This window comes from Anopheles maculipalpis, chromosome 3RL (assembly GCF_943734695.1).
Source record: "Anopheles maculipalpis chromosome 3RL, idAnoMacuDA_375_x, whole genome shotgun sequence".
NCBI lineage: Eukaryota > Metazoa > Arthropoda > Insecta > Diptera > Culicidae > Anopheles > Anopheles maculipalpis.
The window spans coordinates 50,893,219-50,913,967 of record NC_064872.1 but is presented as its reverse complement, the minus strand read 5'-3'; the positions used below and the strand labels follow the sequence as shown (position 1 = coordinate 50,913,967).

At 44.0% G+C, this 20,749-nt stretch overlaps 1 protein-coding gene across 4 annotated transcripts in view; it reads left to right on the top strand.

Annotated features, from left to right (window-relative positions):
- LOC126561474 (AF4/FMR2 family member lilli-like) overlaps positions 1–20,387 on the top strand; it is a 67,619-nt gene extending 47,232 nt beyond the window's left edge. Inside the window, exons 3-9 of one of the 4 annotated variants that reach the window (XM_050217642.1) lie at positions 14,915–15,667; positions 15,903–16,047; positions 16,485–17,162; positions 17,259–17,443; positions 17,511–17,968; positions 18,072–18,393; positions 19,796–20,387. In XM_050217642.1, the coding sequence (XP_050073599.1) occupies positions 14,915–15,667; positions 15,903–16,047; positions 16,485–17,162; positions 17,259–17,443; positions 17,511–17,968; positions 18,072–18,393; positions 19,796–20,266 (3,012 nt within the window). In that variant the 3' untranslated portion in view covers positions 20,267–20,387. The remainder of the gene's footprint in view (positions 1–14,914; positions 15,668–15,902; positions 16,048–16,484; positions 17,163–17,258; positions 17,444–17,510; positions 17,969–18,071; positions 18,394–19,795) is intronic. The other 3 variants (XM_050217645.1, XM_050217643.1, XM_050217644.1) reach the window with 3 other exon arrangements.
- Positions 20,388–20,749: the final 362 nt, after the last annotated feature.

The window sequence follows — 20,749 nt, the reverse complement described above, 5'->3', positions numbered from 1 at the left end:
TGCGTACAGCAAAAAGGGAGGGAAAACGGGGAAGTGGTGGGGAAGAAAGTTAGAGAAATTGCAATTAAAACAGGAAAAAAAATCTGGTTTTGTCAAGAGAAAAGATCGAAAACAGGAATAAAAAAAAAGTTGCTGGTACATTGGTAAAACAATGGGCATTGTAAATTACATTATTTACGTGAGGTGGGCAGTTATTGCCACCGTACAAACTGATAATCAATCTTAACACTATGTGATCGTACTGTAACTGAGCGATAGTTATCTAAGGGAAAACCAATAGTTAAGGGATGTAAAAGCGAGTTTATAGGTACCTTGTCAAATATAGCTACTTACCTTGTTGTTGTGTGTCACTTTGACGTTTAAAAATATGACAGATCAGATGTATGATTTGTGAGCAATCAAGCAGAACGTGTAAGCTTTGTGCTGAAATAAAAAAGGATGAATTACAGGGATAAGCTAATGTCTATTTTTGAAATTACTACTTTCGATACCTATTTCAAGTATCAGCAATAGCTTCAAGTTTTAGTAACAGAGAAAATAATCCAAATAGTCCTTATCGATAAATTAATAATAGGATTAATTTCACTGACGAATATTAGCTATGTTTGCACCAGAATGGATGCACCAGCACCAGCAAGGATGAGATATCTTATTTTGCTGCAATTATATCCTCGTTTCAGCAGGATCTTCTTCTTATTTTTGGCTTAACGACCTCTAAAGTCCTTTAATACCACGTAGTTGACGAGTCAGTCCTCACTACGGGCGAACGGTTCGGATGGGATTTGAACCCCGGTCGTGCCTGTACCACCAAGTCGCTCCAGCAGGATCTTCAACTGAATTCGACAGCAAATTTGCAGAAATATGGTCGATGAATGTAGCAGCGATCCAACCAAAACACATTCGATATCCAATCAGGTTCAGTATCAGGATCGCTTTAGCAGGGTTTTGTCGTTAGGGCTTCAATCTTTATCAGCTCGTCGTAAAGTATCTAAGTGCCTTTTAGTAGCCGACCTTCTGGACAACACCTTTGGAGGTCCTAACATACTAGGCTCTTAAAAATTTTAGACACCAAAACGATTCGAACTTCGATGTTATGTGCGTGGCGTTTACTGATGTCTGCAAACTTTTCGACTGTATTCTGTTAAAGTTTATATAATTAGAAGCCTAAAGAAATACAACAACAAACTATGCCTATTCGTTGAACATCGCCATCACAGTAAAATCTATTGCCCAAGGCTATTGTCCATCACAAACTGAAGTTTATGGCAGGCAAAAAGAATTTAAAATTGCATCAAACTCAAACTCATTCCGGTCCACTTTAATAAAGTTTGTGCAGTTAAAGTATATTGCGCTTGAGAAAAAAAAGGATTATTTTTAAGATACAATAATCTATCGATTGTGCTACAGTGCTAAAGGACGATGAAGCGGCTCACGTGATGCTTTTGTCTAATTAGCATTTCATCCTTGCAAGAGATGTTTGGATATTGGTCCTCTTACCTGTTTTCAGCCGAGTACCTAAACTGTAGAATATCCCACCATAACGGTCGAAATGGACGAAAATATTTTAATAGCCGCCAGTTAAAGCTGTTTGTCCTACGGGTACGGGTAGTTTTACCTAAAGTTTTTATGTTTACAGCATGGGGAAGAATTTTAGGCTGTCCAGGGTAGGTTATTACATTTCAGATTATTATAAAGGAAGAAAACTACATTAACTTTTCTCTTGTTTTAATAACGCTTTTCGAAGGCAAACAATAGAACATCCCAGTGGTGTTTTGTAGCTAATATGAGACTCTGTTTCTAGCAAAAGATGCCTGATCTGATCAAAATTAATTGTCGCCCCATCATGGCCACGGCATATTGTGAGGCTTCATCCAACTTCAAATAAACGAATCCTAGAGCAATAGCCTCTAGACGTGTGCAGTTTTTTTTTGTTGTTGTTTAAGGTTTTCGTTTTATTGCTCGATAATTTATAAGAGGAAACGTGGAAGATAAAATCTTGGCCTCGAGGTGGAATGGTTCCTTTCGCAACTTGTGTTTCTACCTTCAACAAATTTGGCGAATGTGAAAATTTAGCTAGTTTTCTATGGCTGCAATGTGTGAGGCCTGAATGGGAAGGGCGGGAGAAGGGTAGAAGGGGAACTTAAGAACGGACACGAATGGCACCACCACACACATCATACACAAGCGCTACCAAAGGCCAATGCCACCGTGTGTGTTGCCGGCGGGTAGGCTCCAAGATCTACGCCGTGTATCATTAACCTCGGTCAAGGTTAACATTTATCTGTTTCTTCTTCTTCCTTTTCTTCTTGCCTTTTTTAATTTGACTTGCCATCCGTGCGTTTTTGACGCTAGATTTGGCGTCTAAGCAAGATTAGAACCTAGAAAACCATAAGCGGGTAAGAACATTGTTTATTAATGTAGCTTTGAAAATGAATCGTTTTTAACATAAATTAGTCTAGCGGCTTATTAAATGATTAATTGTACAGAACGTACGTTCGGAGTCAAACAAAGAATGCTTATAAATTAGCAAACAAATAAACGGTGTTGTGATCGTGCAGCGAAACAAGAGCAATGAAAAGTTGCTCTTGCTTCGGTTTAAATATTGTCGCCACCACAAACTGGCTTGCCGGTCGAGACGTTGACGTGTGTTTCCAAAGTTTGGTGGTGGGGAAGGTGAATGTCCAACATATGCAAATAATTAAACCCGTTTGTCGTCGGGCCGGGCCTCCCCATTTTCGGGTGCTGCGAACACGCGGAGGAAGCCCAAAACCATTAGACATCCGGCACGCCATATCAGGGCGAATCATACACGCATAAAAAGAACACAAGAAGCATATACACAGGCAGCCGTTGGATGATGCCTTCCCGTCCGATCTCCATGCGCTGCTAGAAGTGTGTGCTTGCTAGAGGCGCGTTTTGTCGCCGCGTAAATATGATTCGCTCTCGCTTCTAAGCTCGCGCCAATGCGTGTTACTGGCCGTAGACTCCCCTCTGTACAACCAAATCGCTTCTAGCGCTGCGCTCACTCACTCTCTCTCTCTCTCTCCCTTTTTCTACGTGTGTGATGATGCCCTTCAAGAAGAAGGAACAAAAGGAACACAAACGACGTAACGAACGAATGGGTACCACAAAACGCAAGAAAATCCAAAATCAAGGTCATTGTGCACGTTTCGCCGGTCGAAAAGTGCCATGAGCTTGCGTGCCCGCGTGTGCGTGTGTGCGTGCATGCGAATCCACCGTGTGGTGCGCGACGATCGTGTGTGGTGTGCCTTGCGAGTCTCGCGAATGCAGCAAGCGCAACCAAACAACCCCCCCACATACACACACACACACATACACACACCGGTCGTCGCCGTACGTGGTAGCGCGGTTCGTCGTCATCATAGCAAGCCATATTGGTGGTGAGTTTTATAGTGGTGTGTTTATGGGTGGAGAGAAAGCGTGTGGTGTGTGTTTTTTTTTGCTGTTGCTTTTGTGGCGTTTTAGGGGTGGGTTGAACAATGTTTTCGTGTTCTTCTTTTCTTCGGTCCATCGCATTGGCGTGTGAGAGAAATTTCGTAGAAAATTTTGGCAATCTCTTCGCCTTTTGCATTTGATGATATCTTCCACCTCCTGCTTTCCTGCATGCAGGTGTAGCTGTTGTGCAAATTGATGAATTTTCTGTGTTGCGTTTAAGTTAGTCAGTTACAGTTCAGTGTGCCACACATCTCACAAGCCACAGAGAGTTCGTAACGCCGCTGCGTACCGGGCAGAAACTGGTGTGAGGGGGAAAACAAATGAAAACACATGTGCGCAACATGTGCACGAAAGCGCATCCTCTTGCAGAAGAGTGTGCAGTAATGTGTTGATGAGCCGGCCGGCCGATTATGGGTGTGTGTGTGTGTGGGTGATAAAGAGAAGATGAAGCTATTTTATGATGCACTTTATTTGTTTCTTGTGCCGTAGAGATGAATGAAAGGTTTTAAGAGAAAAAAAGGAATATAAATATACTTAAAACTAACTTTTAAGTAACTTTGAGCGATGGTAAGATACATTATTGTATTATTGTTCAAGGTAAGCATTAAAGCACATATGTGGACAAAGAGAAATGAATGGTATTTGTTTCTTCTTGGCGACTTCAACTTGCAGAATTCTTAGTCCCATTTCTGACCTCTTTGAGTTGATTTGATGCTTAGCTAGATAGCCAGTTCTCTATAGAATCAAATTATTTACATTATTCAGGCTGCGGGCCATGAGGCACTTGAAAAGATAAGTTTCAGGTTCTCAGTGTGTTGTTAAATTTTCTCAGTTAAATTTAACAAAGTATTGGTTAAATTTTCTTATATTTTTTGCCAGTTTTGCATAGATTTCTTTTTTTTTTTATTTATAAAGGACGGCCAGGCCGTATTGCTGTTTTGCATAGATTTCAACAGAAAATTTGAAATTCTGCGCGTGGCTCGAGGTTTTTTAATATTTGAAAATTTCATCTTGGAAAAAAATAATTACTCAAACACCAAACCACAATCCAATGTTCGTCGTTGGTGCTGCTACTTTAGGTAGACAAATCAACTTGAACGGATTTTTTAAATTAGCTCCGCCAACCATCAGACTGATGTTTTGCATACGGATTTCGAGTACGATCGTGTGAGACCCAAACTGTAAGCGATTACGCGTCTCTGTATTAAAGGCCGGCAGGGGTTGCTGTGTTTGTGTTTTGCAAATTTTTACATTCGGTAAACCGTAAGCAAGCAGTCATCTCCCCCTCCCCCACCAACGAGGACAGACAGCGACGAACATTTGGTGAAAAGTGTTTCTTTTTTTTCCTTCCTTCGGTTCGATCACATCACTTTTCAAAAACACCACGCACTCTCTGCAGGAATGCTGGTTTGTGTTTGCCTGTGTGTGCGTACAGTGTGCGTTTCGACGTCATATATCGTGCGATGCTGAGTTGCTGCTCTCGCATACGCATATGCTTAGGGGTGTTTGTGCCATTTTTTTTGTTACTCTTTGGTGCCACCCCCGCTCTCGTCTCTGTTGCGTTGAGACTTTGCCATGAAAAAAAGAAGACATCACACCAATGTGTAAAGAACGCGATGGTAAAGCGACGCCGCGAAAACCGGGTGTGCTAGTGTGCGTGTACCCAATGATCTGCTTTTGGAAGTCTTTTTTTTCCTGCAACAATTATGACGATGGATCACAGTAGCTTATGCATTTGGTTTCTTATTTTCACGAGGAACCTTCAAAGGATACCAGTGAAGGGATGCACCAGAGGAGGGAGTGCACATCTCGAAGAAAAGTCGTGTTTTATCGTGCGTGTGTGTGTATGCGTAAGTAGCTCGTGGGAAGCAGGAGGATGTGTGATGGATTGTTGTGTCTGTTCATGCATCTACTCCGTTGTCCGTTTCGCACGGTTGTGGCGAAGACGAGAAGCAATGGATGGATGGATGGATGTGTGTTAGTGGGGCGCACACATACATCGAGCACCACCGCTCCCGACGCTGACTGATGGATGGATGGTGCTTCTTTACCGGCATGCCGTCGTCGTCAGGTTATGCGGTTGGGATGTCAAGTGCTTGCGCGGCGCGTATACACAGAGCGGTGTGTATAAGCGCGTATGTACGGGATTCATACGTATGGGTGTGTGCGTGCGTATGGGTGTGTGTGGGTTACATTTTTAACTTCTATCTCGCCATCCTGCTCGCGCGCGGTGGTGTCGCCGCTCTCGGTCGCTCTCTTTATTTCATTAGCTAGCTGTGTGTATCGCGCGCATCCGGTAGATAGGAGAGAGAAGAGCTACGATTTTTTTCTTCACTCCTCCGAATCATTCGCGAGCGCGCGTAAGCGAGACAGCGCGAGGGAACCGAGAATATAAAAATTGTATGTAGGGAACGTGGAAAAAAAAATCCGTTCGCCTTTGTGTGAGTGTTTATGTGGCGAATTTTTTTGTGTTGTTTCGTGGGGATTTTTTCCGTCGAACAGCAGCACATTTTTTCTTTCTCCCAGCCTCCTATGCTGCACCGCATCGAGAAAAGGCTTAGCTGTGTGGCTCGCTGGTGGAGTGTTTGTGTGTATAGATTATTGTATGCGTGTGGCATGTGCTGCAGTAGAGTAGAAGGAAGGAGAATATAGCCGGTGCTGACTGGCTGGCTGGCCGCGGTTGTGTGTTGGATGTGTCGTTACACGATACCGGGGGATGAAGTATGCGAACGCACACGCATACACAACAGTCGTCCATACTGTAGTGTGTGTGTGTGCGTGTGTGTGAGTGTTGGGCGCTCAGGATAGATCGAGCGGTGGAGCATGGTAAATTTTTTTCGGCGAATTCAGTTTAGTTTTTCGACTGTGGCTCTTCGGTTCGGTGCGTGGTTGGATTCTGTTTGGTCTCCGGGATCGGTTCTCGTGTACCGTCGCACGCGTGTGTTTATATGTGTGTGTGTTTGTGTATGTGTGAGTAGTGTATGTATGTGTGTTTGTGTATGTATGTGTGTTTGTGTATATGTCACTGCAGGTGACGTGCAGTGTGTGTGTCGGTCGGCCGGTTCCTTGCGGATCGTGGCAAAAAGTAAAAATCGACAGGAATACGAATTAGCCAAGACGGACGCGCGGGCCACTTCGCCCCCTCTGCACATGTACGCCACCCCGTTTTGTGTGGTGTTATGAGTGTCCTGTTAGTGTCACCCTGTGTCTCTGCTGCATGGCGGTAGAGCTACTCTGCACTTTTTAATTGGATCAACGGCGTGCGCTCCGATATTTTGTGTCCGAAGAAGGAGGAGCGAATTCAGCGAAAAACGGGCAGAAACGATCCCTGCTGTCAGTGTTACCCGTGTGCTAGGCAAAGGTACGTGTCACAGAGATCATCGGTCGTCATCATCCTTCCTCTCTTCCAAGACGAAGCTTCTAGACGGCGAAAGCGAAATATAACGCCTCGCCTCTGTCCAAACGTTGATCCTTCCTTACTATCCAGCCCTGAACGATCGGTGGTTGATTTGGTGTGTCGCAAGGAATATAAAGTGTGTAAAAGATCGGTGATCAAGAAAGAGAATAGCAGTGAGACGCACGTTTGCTTCGTATGCAGTTTGGTGACAGTTCACTCCAAGACGGTTGAAGGTCACTGGAATAAGATGTCACTAAGATAAAAATACGCATCAAACGTTGGATGCTCCTGGCAAATGGTGTGCCATAAATCACAACTACCGTGGAACATGATAACGCATGTGGTGTGGTCCAAAAGCTAACCAAAAAAAATGTGTACCGAAGAAGTGACTGCTTGTTCTGCTGTATTAACAAAATAAGCATGATCCATCTGCTTTCTACAAGGTGTATGATCTTTTCTCGTGACAGTTGTCTTTTGATGTGTGAATTTTTTTGCATTAGTAGTGCAGACAGAAAGAGAGAGAATGTGTGTATGTGTTTGCAAATGTATCTAGTAATAGTGTTCCATTTTCAATGCTATGGCCTCTTACAGAAAAAAAAGTCGAATAAGTGATTTCTTGACGTGTGGTTGACTTCTTGTGACGTTAGTGTTTATCATGTTAGTTGTTGATGAAGATATTTCTCTTTGTTTGTTAATATTGAACGATAGAAAATTTAAGGACGTTCAAAAACATGTGCGAGTTAATTAAAGCAGTACGAGATACATCGCAGTCGAATTATATACGCGTGGTTGTAGTTATTCTACTACTGCTTCAGTGATATTGGTGATGAAAGATGAACACATCTCTGCTAAAATTAATCTGAAACTTTGGCTTGGTATGGAACTCGCTCTTGGGGCTTGATTTTTTTTATTTAATGAACTGGTGAAATTTATCACAAAATGTCATGTTTTCCGTTTCGCTTGTCAATATACAGAGCAATCAATGCTCCGCACTCCACGTAATGTGAGACACACTCACACATCTTATCGGGCGTTTTGCGAGGGTTGCTATGATGGAAAAAAAATTCAAAGTTCCTCAGCAACAACAGCACAAAAAGAAAACATGTAAATGGTTCGCGCATTCTGTGATTCTGGCCTGTTTTTTTTTTTGGCTGCTTGACCCTGTGTGGTGTGTACAGCTCGGACAGATACACGCCTCCGTTCTTAAGGTGGTGTGAGTGCACGATTTGGCAAGAATTTTGTGTGGCCCAAGCGAATGATGTACCGGAAGAGGTAGAGAGAGAGGGAGAGTAGAAGAAGAAAGAAGAGTAGTGGTGGTGTGGTCAGCTTTGGTGCGTTCTTGAACAGTCTGTCAGAGATCGTCGTTGTGTTGGTATTTTCTTTCATGGGAGCATATTTTTTTAACCGAAACTGAGCTGATGCTTGATGTTTGTAGGTGCTGTTGGTGCGTTTATGGCAAGAACAAGCAAGAAGGAAGCATTTTATGTAGGTGTGTGCGTGTGTGTGATTTTGGAAAGGAATGTGTGATTTGGTGTTGAAACGTAAAAAGCATCGAGAAATTTGAAGTAAAGCCCACAGCAACTTTCTTTCGAAAAATTTAGTTTTTTCGATTGATTATTCATGTTTTGAATTATTTGGAGGTCGTTTAGAGTAATTAAAAATGAAATAATCCAAAGTATTGAATTTGGAGAGCGAACTCAGTATGAATTTAGTCATGCAGAAGATCTCAGTCTCGTCGTTATGCGCAGTACCTGACAGTTTCTGACGGATGTAATCAAGTACAGCAAGCCAGAAACGGCAATTAGAGCAATATAATTATATTTTTTTCAATTAATCAATTTTATCATACCTCTGTTGCCAAAATTCTCCTAATAATCACTACTAATGGATTTTTCAATACAAATTTGTCTTAATATTGTTTTAGTTGACAGAATTTGCCAATAGGGCAATCGAACAAAATAATTAATTTTAAATAGGAAAATACAAAATTGTTATTGAGAAAGTAATGAAAGTATTATAATTTGATTCACAACACTCCTTCATCTTAACTTTCTGAGTGTCGATTCAAACCACCCCATTGCCGTGATCGTGTGATATTTATCCTTCTCCGATCGCCCCTTATGTTGCAACGTCTTGGTCACTGTTGTAAGGCATGCACGCCCATGTACAAAAAAACACTTACCATACAGCTAGGATAAACGATTTTGGAACGAATTAAAAATTGCCTGTCGATGATCACACAATTGTCTGGAACGAACGCTGGAGGTATCCAAAAAAAAACTGGTTCTTACAGGAAAAAAAAAATGCCATCATGTTATGTACGCTGGCCCCATGGTCGGTTTAGCCGTTTCACTCCATGTTTGTGCTAACCCAGAGTGCGACATCGATGAAACATAAGTGTTTTAAGCTTCAGTTGACGGCCTTCAGACTATGGGGAAATCATTCTACGGGCATATCCGATCACGTAGGGTGAATTATCTGCCTGTTGGTTTTAAAATGTGGACTTGCATCCTAGTAGAAGTTGTTTATATTTATTGGTTAAAAACGATTAATATGTTCCCCCTGCTTTAACGAAGAGTTTTATTTGAAAAATGATTTAAACTTTACTAGCTTAAAAAAGGTACAGCAAATTATGTATTTAACAAGCGAAAATAAAAACTATCTGTCGCCTCTGTCGGTCCCCATCACCTGCTATATGCTTTGCCTGCACAGTCACGGTTACTCCCGTTACGCACCCGTTACCTGCTTTGGTAGCATATCCTTTTTTTTTAAAGACACAAAAACATACAAATGATACTCTGTGTGCGTGTGAAGAAGGAGGGTAGCAGCATGCCTGCATATTTTCAAGCTCTTGTGCTTTTTTTTCTTCTTTCGCCTACCCCCTGTTCACCGGGTGTTCTCGCTTTCTGGAGCAAGTTTTATTTCTTTCGAACACTTTTTTTTTTAAAGCAGTTGCTTCTCCAAGGGTTGATTTTTTTCCTCCACCGCCTTGTTAATGCTGGTGCTGCTCTACACTACTACTGGCCTTCTTGGATGGAGGAATCATCACATAGGGTTTTATGTGTAAGAAAACGATGGTTGCGAAGAGCGTAAGAGAGATAGAGATAGAGGGAGGCAAAGGATGAAAAAAAAATCGGATCCTGAAGGAGGGTGAGAGAGTTATGTAAAAAGTTGAAATAAAAATTAAGGGGTGGCACTAATCAATACACAACCTGATATCTCTCGCATTTCTTGGGCAGTCATGGATGAGGTAGGAGGAGGAGGAGGAAAGGGAGGGGCGGTAGTAGATGATGCATTGGTAGTGGCGGTGGTAGTGTGGTGTGATTTTTTTCCTCATCGGACCTCGTTGGTCCTTGAAGAAGCAAAGGGAAGTGGATGTGGGTGTGTGTGTGTGACATGAACGAATGGATCGCACAAGGGGATGGTGAGGATAAGGGGAGTGGTTAAGGATATCGGAATGGAAAAAAAAGTTAGGTCTTTGGGTAAGGGCAACGCCAGGCAGGCAAGAGACCCGTTGAGCAGGTAGAGAGCGGAGGTTGCTGAGATCGTTGCAGAAGCTCTCACCCTCCACCAAGAGGACAAGCAGCAGCGATGTGTTGTGAAGGGTGTGTAGAGAGCGAACGTGAAGAAACGGACGTGCACTGGGGGGATGTAGGATAGCGCGCACTGGCTGGCAGCACCCAGGCACGTCCGACTTGGGCAGCTTTCGAGTGGCTTTTTTTTCTTCTTCTCTCGTTTCCTCCATCCCGTTGCCAACAGGCAATGGCTTGCTAAGAAAAGGCAGCACGCTGGTAGAAAAAATAAGGATGTGTGTGAGTTTGTGTGTTGTGTAGGATGAAGAAAAAAAAAGAAATCAGGATGAAAATCACAAGTAGCCGCAGGCGCGCGAGAACGAAAGAAAGACAGCAGCAAACAAGTGTCAGCGAGAATGAGAAGGAACATCACGCGAGATGCAGAAGGATGTCAGCAGCAGCAGTAGCAGCAGCAGTGCTTACTTCTTCTTCCTTAGAGACGGGAAAACACGCGAGCTTGGCTGTGTATTGTGTTCCTTATGAAGGGAGCACACACACAAGAAAAAAAAATCTCCACACGTGCGAGAGAACGAGAAAGGGCGAGTAAAAGCGTTGAAAAAGAAACGCGCTTTAATCGTTGTTTCACCACTAGCAGGTAGCAGCCAACGTGAGAGGGAAACAGCGAAAGAATCGAAAAAATCCGACGATATTCGTGTGTCACATTTTTTTTTCTCCTTCGATCAACTTCATTCGCTCGAATCCTGACGACCGAAGGACTTTTTGGAGGGGGGGGGGGGGTGTAGGGCGAGTGCTGTGTGCTGGCGGGAGCATACAAATGGGGGGAACCCTTAGCTCAGTCGTACAGTGAAGATAGAATCGCAAGGAAGAGAGTGAGAGATATACAGCTGGTAAGTGGGGGGGGGGGGGGGGGGAGGGGGGTTTGGGACCACAGAAGACGAACGACGACGACGACGATGCCGCGAGCCCGCAGACCATGACGTTGGTGAGGCATTCAACATCTTCTCATGCCCGAGACACACAGAAACGGGACATTCGAACAAATGCACACACACACACACACGTATGCACGGTGTGTGCGCACAGCACCGGCAGGGGTATAAGTTATGTGCAGGAATGAGACACGACGCTGCAAAGGAACTTGCCTCGAATCGGGAAAGGAATACACGAAAAAAAAAAGAATCCCAGCTCCTCACATGCACAAACACACAGGAAGAAAAATACACGCTTCAGCAAATAGTGTTCAGTTGCAAAGGGGGTGGATTTAAGGGAGGGAATGCAGGAAGTAGCCGTATTTTTTGTATTCGAGATCTCATGATGAGGAGGTTCTTGATTTTTTCCCCTCTCGAATCGCACTTTTTTTTCGTTGTGTGTTTGCCACACACACACTGACACCCCCTTCTAGATGTGGAGTTTGCTGCGTGTCTAGAAGGAGAGGGTGGAGAGTGAGGGGAGTACTATGCTGATGTGCGTTGGTAATGCTGTGTGAGGAAAAGAAAAAAAATGCTCCACCGGCCACCCCATGCATCCATTTGTTTCCTACAAGGCGGGGGGGGGGAGGGGTTGCACACTATCGCTCATGTTGTGGTCGTCGTCGTTGTGCCTGCATCCTCCTCCTGAGCTACTGAAAAGCACTCGTCGGTACACGCGCACACACACATGCACAGCCGTGGTGGATCGCTTTTTTTCTCTTCCTTTTATTTTTATCTCCTTCGATAGTTTCGTTGCTTGTGTTTCCTCGAGCGATGCACGAATGAGTGTGTGTGTGTGTGTGTGTGTGCTGATGATTCCTTTAGCTTTCTTCTCGCTTCGTTTGTTGGTGGTCGGCGGCGTCGTCGTCGGTTGGCTGTATGTTTTCTTCTTGCGGTTCGCTTTCTTTACTGCTCTTCTTTAATCATCCCTACCACTTGTCGTCTCGCGTAGAGTGGCGTTGGTGCAGAACCTTCTTCATTCTACCCTTACCATCCCCCTAGATACCGAAATTTGAATGTTGCAGTTGTAAGTTTTGGTTTACGCTTTTCTTCGCTTCCCATCAGCAGTGTGTTACGGCGTACCATATTATTGCTGTTTGTCCTTTAGTGTAATAATACGATAATATTACAGATGCTCATGCACTTGTGTGTTTATGGCAGTGCAGAAGTAAAGCGGATTGTCTTTTTTTTGCGGCATACTGCAAGGTCGATTTGAATGATCCGTAAACCTCCGCTTGCCGAGGTTTTTCCTTTTACTTGCGAGCGCATATTAGCATCAACATTGAGATGTACAAGAAAATTGGTTTAAAATAAAGCTAATCACAAACGAGAAGCCTAAAATGGAGATAGATGCATTAATCAAGCAGGTTTCGTTGGCTAAGGAAAGTAAACGATCAATAAATGAAGTAGTTCACAGTCAAAATAAATCCTTATCGTATCAATGGTTGGCCCCAATCTTGCAAATCATTTCAATTGAATTTATTTTATAGAGGCTTTGGGTCTTCAAGACTTTATTCGCCGCTCAATTTTAAGCCCTCATTGTAATTAATTTTAAAAGTATTAAATGTAGACATAAAAAAAGAATAATTAACAAATCCATTGGAACACTTTCTTATCTGAAAACTTGGGAGTAAGAGACATCCATCTGGAATTGTTCTGTATTCTCGAGGATTTACTTTACAAGAATTCTACAAAGAATTCTTGTGGTATTCAGTCTATCAAACTTACATCTCTTAACTGTTTCTGAAAAAAATATCATAGACCATAGAATATGTAGAAAATGCTTTAAACCCGAGCCTGTTCTATAGCTGATCAAATTTGCTGCATTGCAAAGCTGCTGGAAATTTTGTTTTGTCTTGTTGGATGTCTTAAAATGTCTGTTTAGTGCCGTATTTCGAAACAATAATGATAGGACATTTCCTCCTTGTCGATTTTTATACTAAGGGTAAATAATGTTGACTTAGCGCCCTTAATACACCTTTGTGTATTATTTGTTTATAATCTGTATATAAAATTGGTGATCTATTGGCAAGACTTAATAATCTGTTCTAGGAACAGGATTTTTAAATAACATTTGTGGTTATCTAGACCTATTTACTGTGGGGCATTCTTAAGTTTTGACAGACCTGACAGCATCCCAGTAGGTGATGGTTTGTGGTGTAGAAAAAAAAAGGCCAAGCACGACTCCCCAAGCTGTTACACATTGCATCCTCCGAAGGCTTATCTCAGTCTCAGAGAGCAAAAGCAACGAGTGTCGGACGGAAATAACATGCAAATGATAGGAGCCGCGTTGATTGTTGTGCTGCAAAATTTTTTTTTTGAATTTACAGTGATTGGACATGCCAAAATAAAAATAAATCTCAAAAAACCTTCCCCACGCAAGAACGAACGAAAGATAAAGAACCGCAGGAAAAAAAAAAACAGCAAACACCAGCTGATATTGACCTTCACCAGCAACACAAATCTAAATGCAGTGCACCACCCCACGACGCTAGGCTAGACCAGGATGCTGCCAGCAGCATGTATAAGCCCCTAGACAACATAAAACGGAAATGCTCTTGCAACATGTGCACAGAGGGACGGACAGCAACGATGCTGGGAATCAAAACAGAACCGAGCAATAAAGAGAAAGAAGGCGCAACGTGCAATAAATATTTAAAAAAAGCAAACTGACCGTTAACAAAACAAAAAAAACAACGCCCGAACAACGTGTCGTCGTGGGGAAGGTCGCACAAGAAGGTGTCGTCCGGACAGCAGGGGTGGTGTGTGCATGCCCTGTCCGCTGCTCTGGGTGTTGTGTTTAGAAAGAGAAATGGGGAAGATTGCGATGATGTTGTGTGTTGAGCTGGGCGCTTATGCGTGACACGAAAAGTGGGTTCGGTGGTAGGACCGAGGGACGCGAGATGGCGTTAAAATGAAGATGAAAATGAATGAATGGAATGAATGGCGTAAAAATATGGGGCATAAAATGTGTGTTGTAAAAACATGCCCCATCCTTGCCCCTGCCTGCCTGCCTGCCTGTTTGTTCGTGGGCCACAGGGTGCGCCAGGGTGATGTGAATAAAGGGGGACAAAGGGAAGAGAGCGTGAACTAGGGAAAAAAGCACGTGTTGAATCTGTTTCCTTTTGGGGTGTGTATATATGCGCACACGTTTATGTTTTATTTTGCTGCTTCATCTCCGTTGTTGTGCCGTCGTTCGTCTGCGTATGTTTGTATTGCTTCTGTTCCGGCTGTTGTGTACCGAAACACGTTTGAACTCGGTCCTGTTTGTTCGGTCGCTTTGAGAGGAAGAAAAGGTGCGCGATGAGAACGTGTAAATATTAAGCTACGAAGGCTCGAAGGGCAGAGAAGAAGGAAGAACCGTGCGCAAGGTCATTTGTTTTGGTTTAAGAAAATTAATTTTCGCTTAAATTTTTGGCAATTCGTATCTAGCTGGGGAAAACAAAGATACTTTTTCGCTTTTGTTCAATAGAAATCGATTAAGAACAATTTCGAAAGACATTTCATAATTATTCCTGTCACTAAAACTCATGTTTTCCGTCTCTTTTTTCCCATTGCAGAGTTTATTACGAACAGCGGAACAGCTTAAAATTAAAGGCCTGTGTGAGGTTGGCGAACCACAGTACGAGCAGGACTACTCGCCAGCGTTAAAACGCTACAAACCGTATCGGTCACGATCGCCACCGGACAACCGCCATCAGCACCATCACCACCAACAACCTCCACCGCCACCACCACCACCGTCCGGCTCATCAGGCACGAGTAGCGGTGGCCGTTCCGGTTCCGCAGGAGGTGGAGGAGGATCGCACGGGAGTGGTAGCAGTGGCAGCAACAACAACAATAACAGTTCGTCTTCCTCCCAATCGACGGGATACAGTGAGAACGGCAAAGGCTGTAGTACGGGCAAAGGAGGAAGCGGCGGAGGAGGAGGAGGAGGAGGAGGGACAGGATCTGGGATAGGGCGCGGTCTTTATCATCCTTCTCAGCATCATCACCCGCTACACCACCATCATCATCATCATCCGCACCTGCATCATCTGCATCATCAGTTACCGGGTGATCCACGAACGCCTGGCGGCCATCTTATCGACGACGACGATGATGGATCACCGTCATCGGTGTTAGTGGTGGAAACGCACGATCTAAGCACATCTGCTTCGAAGGATAAGCATTATCAGCAGCAGCAACAGCATCACCATCCATCGCAGCAACAGCATCATCATCACCCGCATCATCCTCATCATCAGCCATCTCATCAGCAGCAGCATCCTCTCGGAAGCAAAATGGCCAGCCTAGGGATGGGCGTTGGAATAGTGAGTAAAATATCAATGCAGAAGAGAAAGCAAAACCTGGTCCTTAACAAGGAAGATTTGCGAGAGTATGTCCTTTTAGCATTGGGAGTAATATTGGACAGTAATTGATCAAAAAGTGCCAAATTTTAAGCCCCCATCTATCGAAGGACAGCTCTCGAACTAACTTCCAAGGAAGAAAAAACTTATTGTACTAACTTGAACATTTCTTTCTCCACCTTTTCTTTCCCCTCCGTAGAATGGTGGTTCCGTTATGGGAGTTCCGATGGGATATTTGGATTTTGCACCAGAGCCTCCAGCACCGACGGCGACACCAGTGACAGAGCATGTGGATATAAATTGTGCGCCCAGTAGCCACGATACACGTGACCTGTCCAGTAAGTGTTAGTAACTTTTTCTTTTATTATTTTCACCCGTACTGTCCTGATCCTCCTTTTAGTTTTAGTATGCCGGTTTGGACGATGATGGCACCATAGTATAAATAATTTAATTTAGAACATGGCCTTTTTCTTTGAAAATAGATTTTATTTTTATAATTTAAATATTTTCCATGGGTGCATCTCTCGTGATTCCTTGCTGTAAAATAAATGTTTGTTCCGCTTTTTTCGATTAATGTTTTACCGCATAAATAAATGATAATAATACAATTCAATTTGTCGTAAAATGTCTGAACAATAGAACCCAAGAGCATAAAATTAAATTTTGCAATTTCATCCCCAACATCGGCATCCATCCGGCTGTCCCATAGATTTTCCTCTAGAAGTAGAAAGGAATACTTGCGAATAAACTAATCGGAAGTTTATTCCTTGCTTCCGAACAGATTCTGTGCCAAACGATGGTGATTTACGAGTGAAATTCGAAACGTTACGTTCGCTAGATCCTCCCAATGCGGTACAACTGGACAATCACGCTGTCAGCCATCAGCAACAGCAGCAGCAGCTACATCAGCATCAACAACAGCAGGCGCAACAGCAACAGCTCCTACAGCAACAGCATTTACTACAGCAGCAGCAGCAGCAGCAACAGCAGCAGGCTCAGCAACAGCAGCAAAGACAGACACCTCAGCCACCGGGAGCCCCGCAGCAGCAGCAGCAGCAGCAGCAAAACGATCACCAGCGACACTCGCCACCGCACATGCAGCAACAACACGTGATGATGATGGATCAGCAGCAACAGCAGCACCATCCAACCACACACAGTCCAGCGTCAAGCGTGTCCTCATCGTCATCCAGCCAGCATCCGGAGAATCTGGTTACTGGTAGCGGTGCGGCAGGCTCTGTAACACCCGGACCGCCCACCAACAGCAGCAATGGTGCTGGCGGTCCACCGGCGGTCGGCGAGGAGATGAAGCCCAGACTGAATCTGAAACAGGAAAACCTTAGCGATGGTGCGGATCAGCAACATCAAACGATGGAGGTCGAGCAGGATCAATCGTCAATGCACGGCATGGTGGTAACGCCAGAAATTTCGGGCATCATGAACCAGAGTCAAATGAGCGGTAAGTAGTAGTAGTAGTAGTAGTAGTGACGAATTTATGGACGATCGTGGGAAAGGAAGTAAGTCTAAATGTTATATTTCTATCTCACAAACACAGATATGTATCAGTCGGATGCAAGTGAAGACTCGAAAGTTGGCATTCTGGATGGGTCCTCGATGCAGTACACAAATTTGACTAGCCCGAACGAAGCAAAAACGCCAACTGGGCCGAAAACGTGGACTGCAGAAGATATGGAATCGGCACTAGAAGCGCTACGCTCTCACAATATGAGCTTAACGAAGGTATGCGATGCAACTAGGCGTCACCATAGAATGTTGCATTAATAAGCGAAATGTATGCTTCTTTCAGGCATCTGCTACGTACGGTATTCCATCGACGACTCTGTGGCAGCGGGCCCATCGGCTTGGCATTGATACGCCGAAAAAGGAGGGTCCGTCTAAAACGTGGAACGAAGATTCGCTCAACAGCGCCCTGGAAGCGCTGCGGACGGGTACGATCTCCGCCAACAAAGCTTCCAAGGCATTCGGCATCCCGTCGTCCACGCTGTACAAGATAGCGCGCCGTGAGGGCATCCGTCTGGCGGCACCTTTCAATGCTGCACCAACCACCTGGTCTGCGGAGGATCTGGACCGTGCCTTGGAAGCGATCCGTGCGGGACAAACTTCGGTCCAGAAAGCTAGTACAGAGTTTGGCATACCGACCGGTACGCTGTACGGGCGCTGTAAGCGCGAGGGCATCGAACTGTCCCGTTCCAATCCGACGCCCTGGTCTGAAGATGCAATGATGGAGGCCTTGGAATCTGTAAAGTAAGTAATCTGAAGACGCATCTGCTGTACACGTGAGAGAGGGGTTTAAACAAACAATTTATTTACTTAATTTTTTTTTTTTAATTTACTCTACACCCATCAGACAAGGACACATGTCGATCAATCAAGCCGCCATCCACTATAACCTACCGTACAGCTCACTGTACGGTCGGTTCAAACGGGGCAAATACGATACGCCCAGCTCGGGAGGCGGCGGCGGCGGTGGCGGTGGCAGTTCGTCCAATGCTGCTGCTGCTGCTGCTGCTACCGGTGGTGGTGGTGGTGGTGGCGCAGGCAGTGGCGGCACCAACGGTGGCGGCAACAACGCCACAAGTGCCGGTACAGGTGGCAGTAATGTTGGCGGTAGTCCCCAGATGGAGTTTAAGATAGAACCACAGCATAACGATCATAGTCCCGAGAACACGGTAAATTACAGTTATTATTAAAAAAAAAAAAAAACAAATCAAGCGCGCGAGCTATGTCTATAAATATTCTGTCCAAACGTGTACTTTTTTGGTAGATTTTGGGTTGTTTTAGGATTAAAATAAGGGTAGTCAAGCTCGAATGTGCGAAGAAGCGGGAATTTAATGATAGGTATTTGAATTTGCTAGTAAGGATAGGTTAGAAACTATTTATTTTAGTTCGACACTGGTAAAATGGAGGTAAAGGTACCTTCCTAATGCATCTGAAGAACATCCTCCTCTATATACTAACACGTTGTTGTAGTAGGTTCATTGTTTCATCCTACTAACATTATATTATGGTAAATGGTACTTAGCTAACACACAGCGAGGCAGCATGCAGCATTGTTCAATTGTTTTGCTTTACTAATCATTAACCAGCGATGTGGTGTGCCATCTTTTTGCGGGGTTGGTGAACTGTAAGGGTGCATACAATGTTAGTTTTTTTTTTAAGTTTTATTATGTTATTATTCTGGGTATTCATCCGTTTGCCCGCAACTTTAACTGTATTTCTAAACTTTCGTTTTATTGCAATAGTTTTTTTGTTTGCTTTTTTCTGTAACTTTTATTGTTTAGCTGTTTAACTAGCTGAATTGTTGAATGAAAACCATCGTTTTACGTTGACCACTGTACACGCACACACTCTCATACACACGTTTCATGAAGCTGTGCATGAATGTAGGCTTCCTTTTGCAGCAGCTAGCAGCAATTTGGTGGCGTTGTAATTTATTTCAACAGCGCTACAGCAATCAAACGTTGCTTTCTTACTAGTTTTGTTTTATGAAATCAATTTCACAAATATTAAACAGAAGCTAATTCAATTTTACGAGATAAACATTCGAAGCCATCCTAGTAAAGAGAGTATTAACGAGAGGACATTCAACAAGCTATTGTCAGAAAGACGGATATCCAACCGTTAGTTGCAGAACGTAGATTACCTTCCCAACTCTCCTCCACCACAACCCTCCTCCCTCCTTTCCACAAAGGTAGGTGTGTTAGTCTAACAGCTGAATTTAGTTAGTGCAAACGGACGTACGGTGGTACGTACGGTCAATCAAACAGCTCTGGTAGTGGAACCCATTTGAGGGAAAAGTAGTGTATACACACATACACACGCACATATAGCAATCATGTACCGTGCAATGCTCTGTTTCATATGTAAATGTAATATTCATCGTAATGTCTTTATCCCTGCTACTATGTATATTTCTATACTGTGCATACCAAAATACATTCATATACATATACATTAGGGTAGTGATTAGCGCACATAAAATAAAATGCAAACATCTAAGAATGAAAATCCCCCATGATCGGAAACGTGAATGATGAATTATGAATCCATAAACCCCCCCCGATATTCCAGCAACATTACAATCCTGCACTATCGGCCTCCTCGACGCCTACAAGTAACACACCGACGCAGCAGCAGCAGCAGCAGCAGCAGCAACAACAGCAGCAGCAGCAACAACAGCAACAACAACAACAGCAACAGCAGCAACAAATTACCCACCATTTAGTTCAACAATCTCCATCAGTGCTACCGGTTAGCATTCACATCGTCGACGCTGCTGCCCATCACCATCTAACGCATCCGCACCAGCAACTGCACCATCAGCAGCAGCAACAACTTACGCAGCCGCAGCACGTGGTGGTGGCGCAGCATCAGCAGCAGCAACAGCACCATCATCTGCATCACCAGCCGCAGCTAATACAGCATCACATCATTCCGCAGCAGCATCACATCATCTATCAGCAGCCGTTGCAACCGATCCAGCAGCAACCACAGTATCATCCGATGTATCACATCATCAAGCAGGAAAATGATAGAAGTTGAAAGCAACGGCGCTCTCGCCAGCACCATCGGTATGGCGGCACGCATCATCCACAACAGCAGCAGGAACAGCAAACGCACGATGAACACGATCATCCGTCGCATCATCATCATCAGCATCATCCTCATCTTCCTCATCCTCATCAGCAGCAACAAATGTATCATCAACCACTGCACCATCATCACCAGCAGCAGCAGCAGCATCAGCATCAGCAAATGCACTATGACGATGGGGCATGATCACATCAGACGACTGAACGGAGAGAAGAATCAGAACTGCGCGAATGTATGAAGCGGAATGAAACGATATAATACCATGCCCACGTGGAAGTAAAAGAAAATAATAGTAGTCTGAGTATGGCAAATCAAAATATGATAATATTGTGTATGGTGAAGATCAGACCGATCCCTCATGTACTGTGTAACCATGTTCGATAAGAGTAAGGTGCATTTTTGGGAATGTAGCGATAGTGAATCAAATTGCTA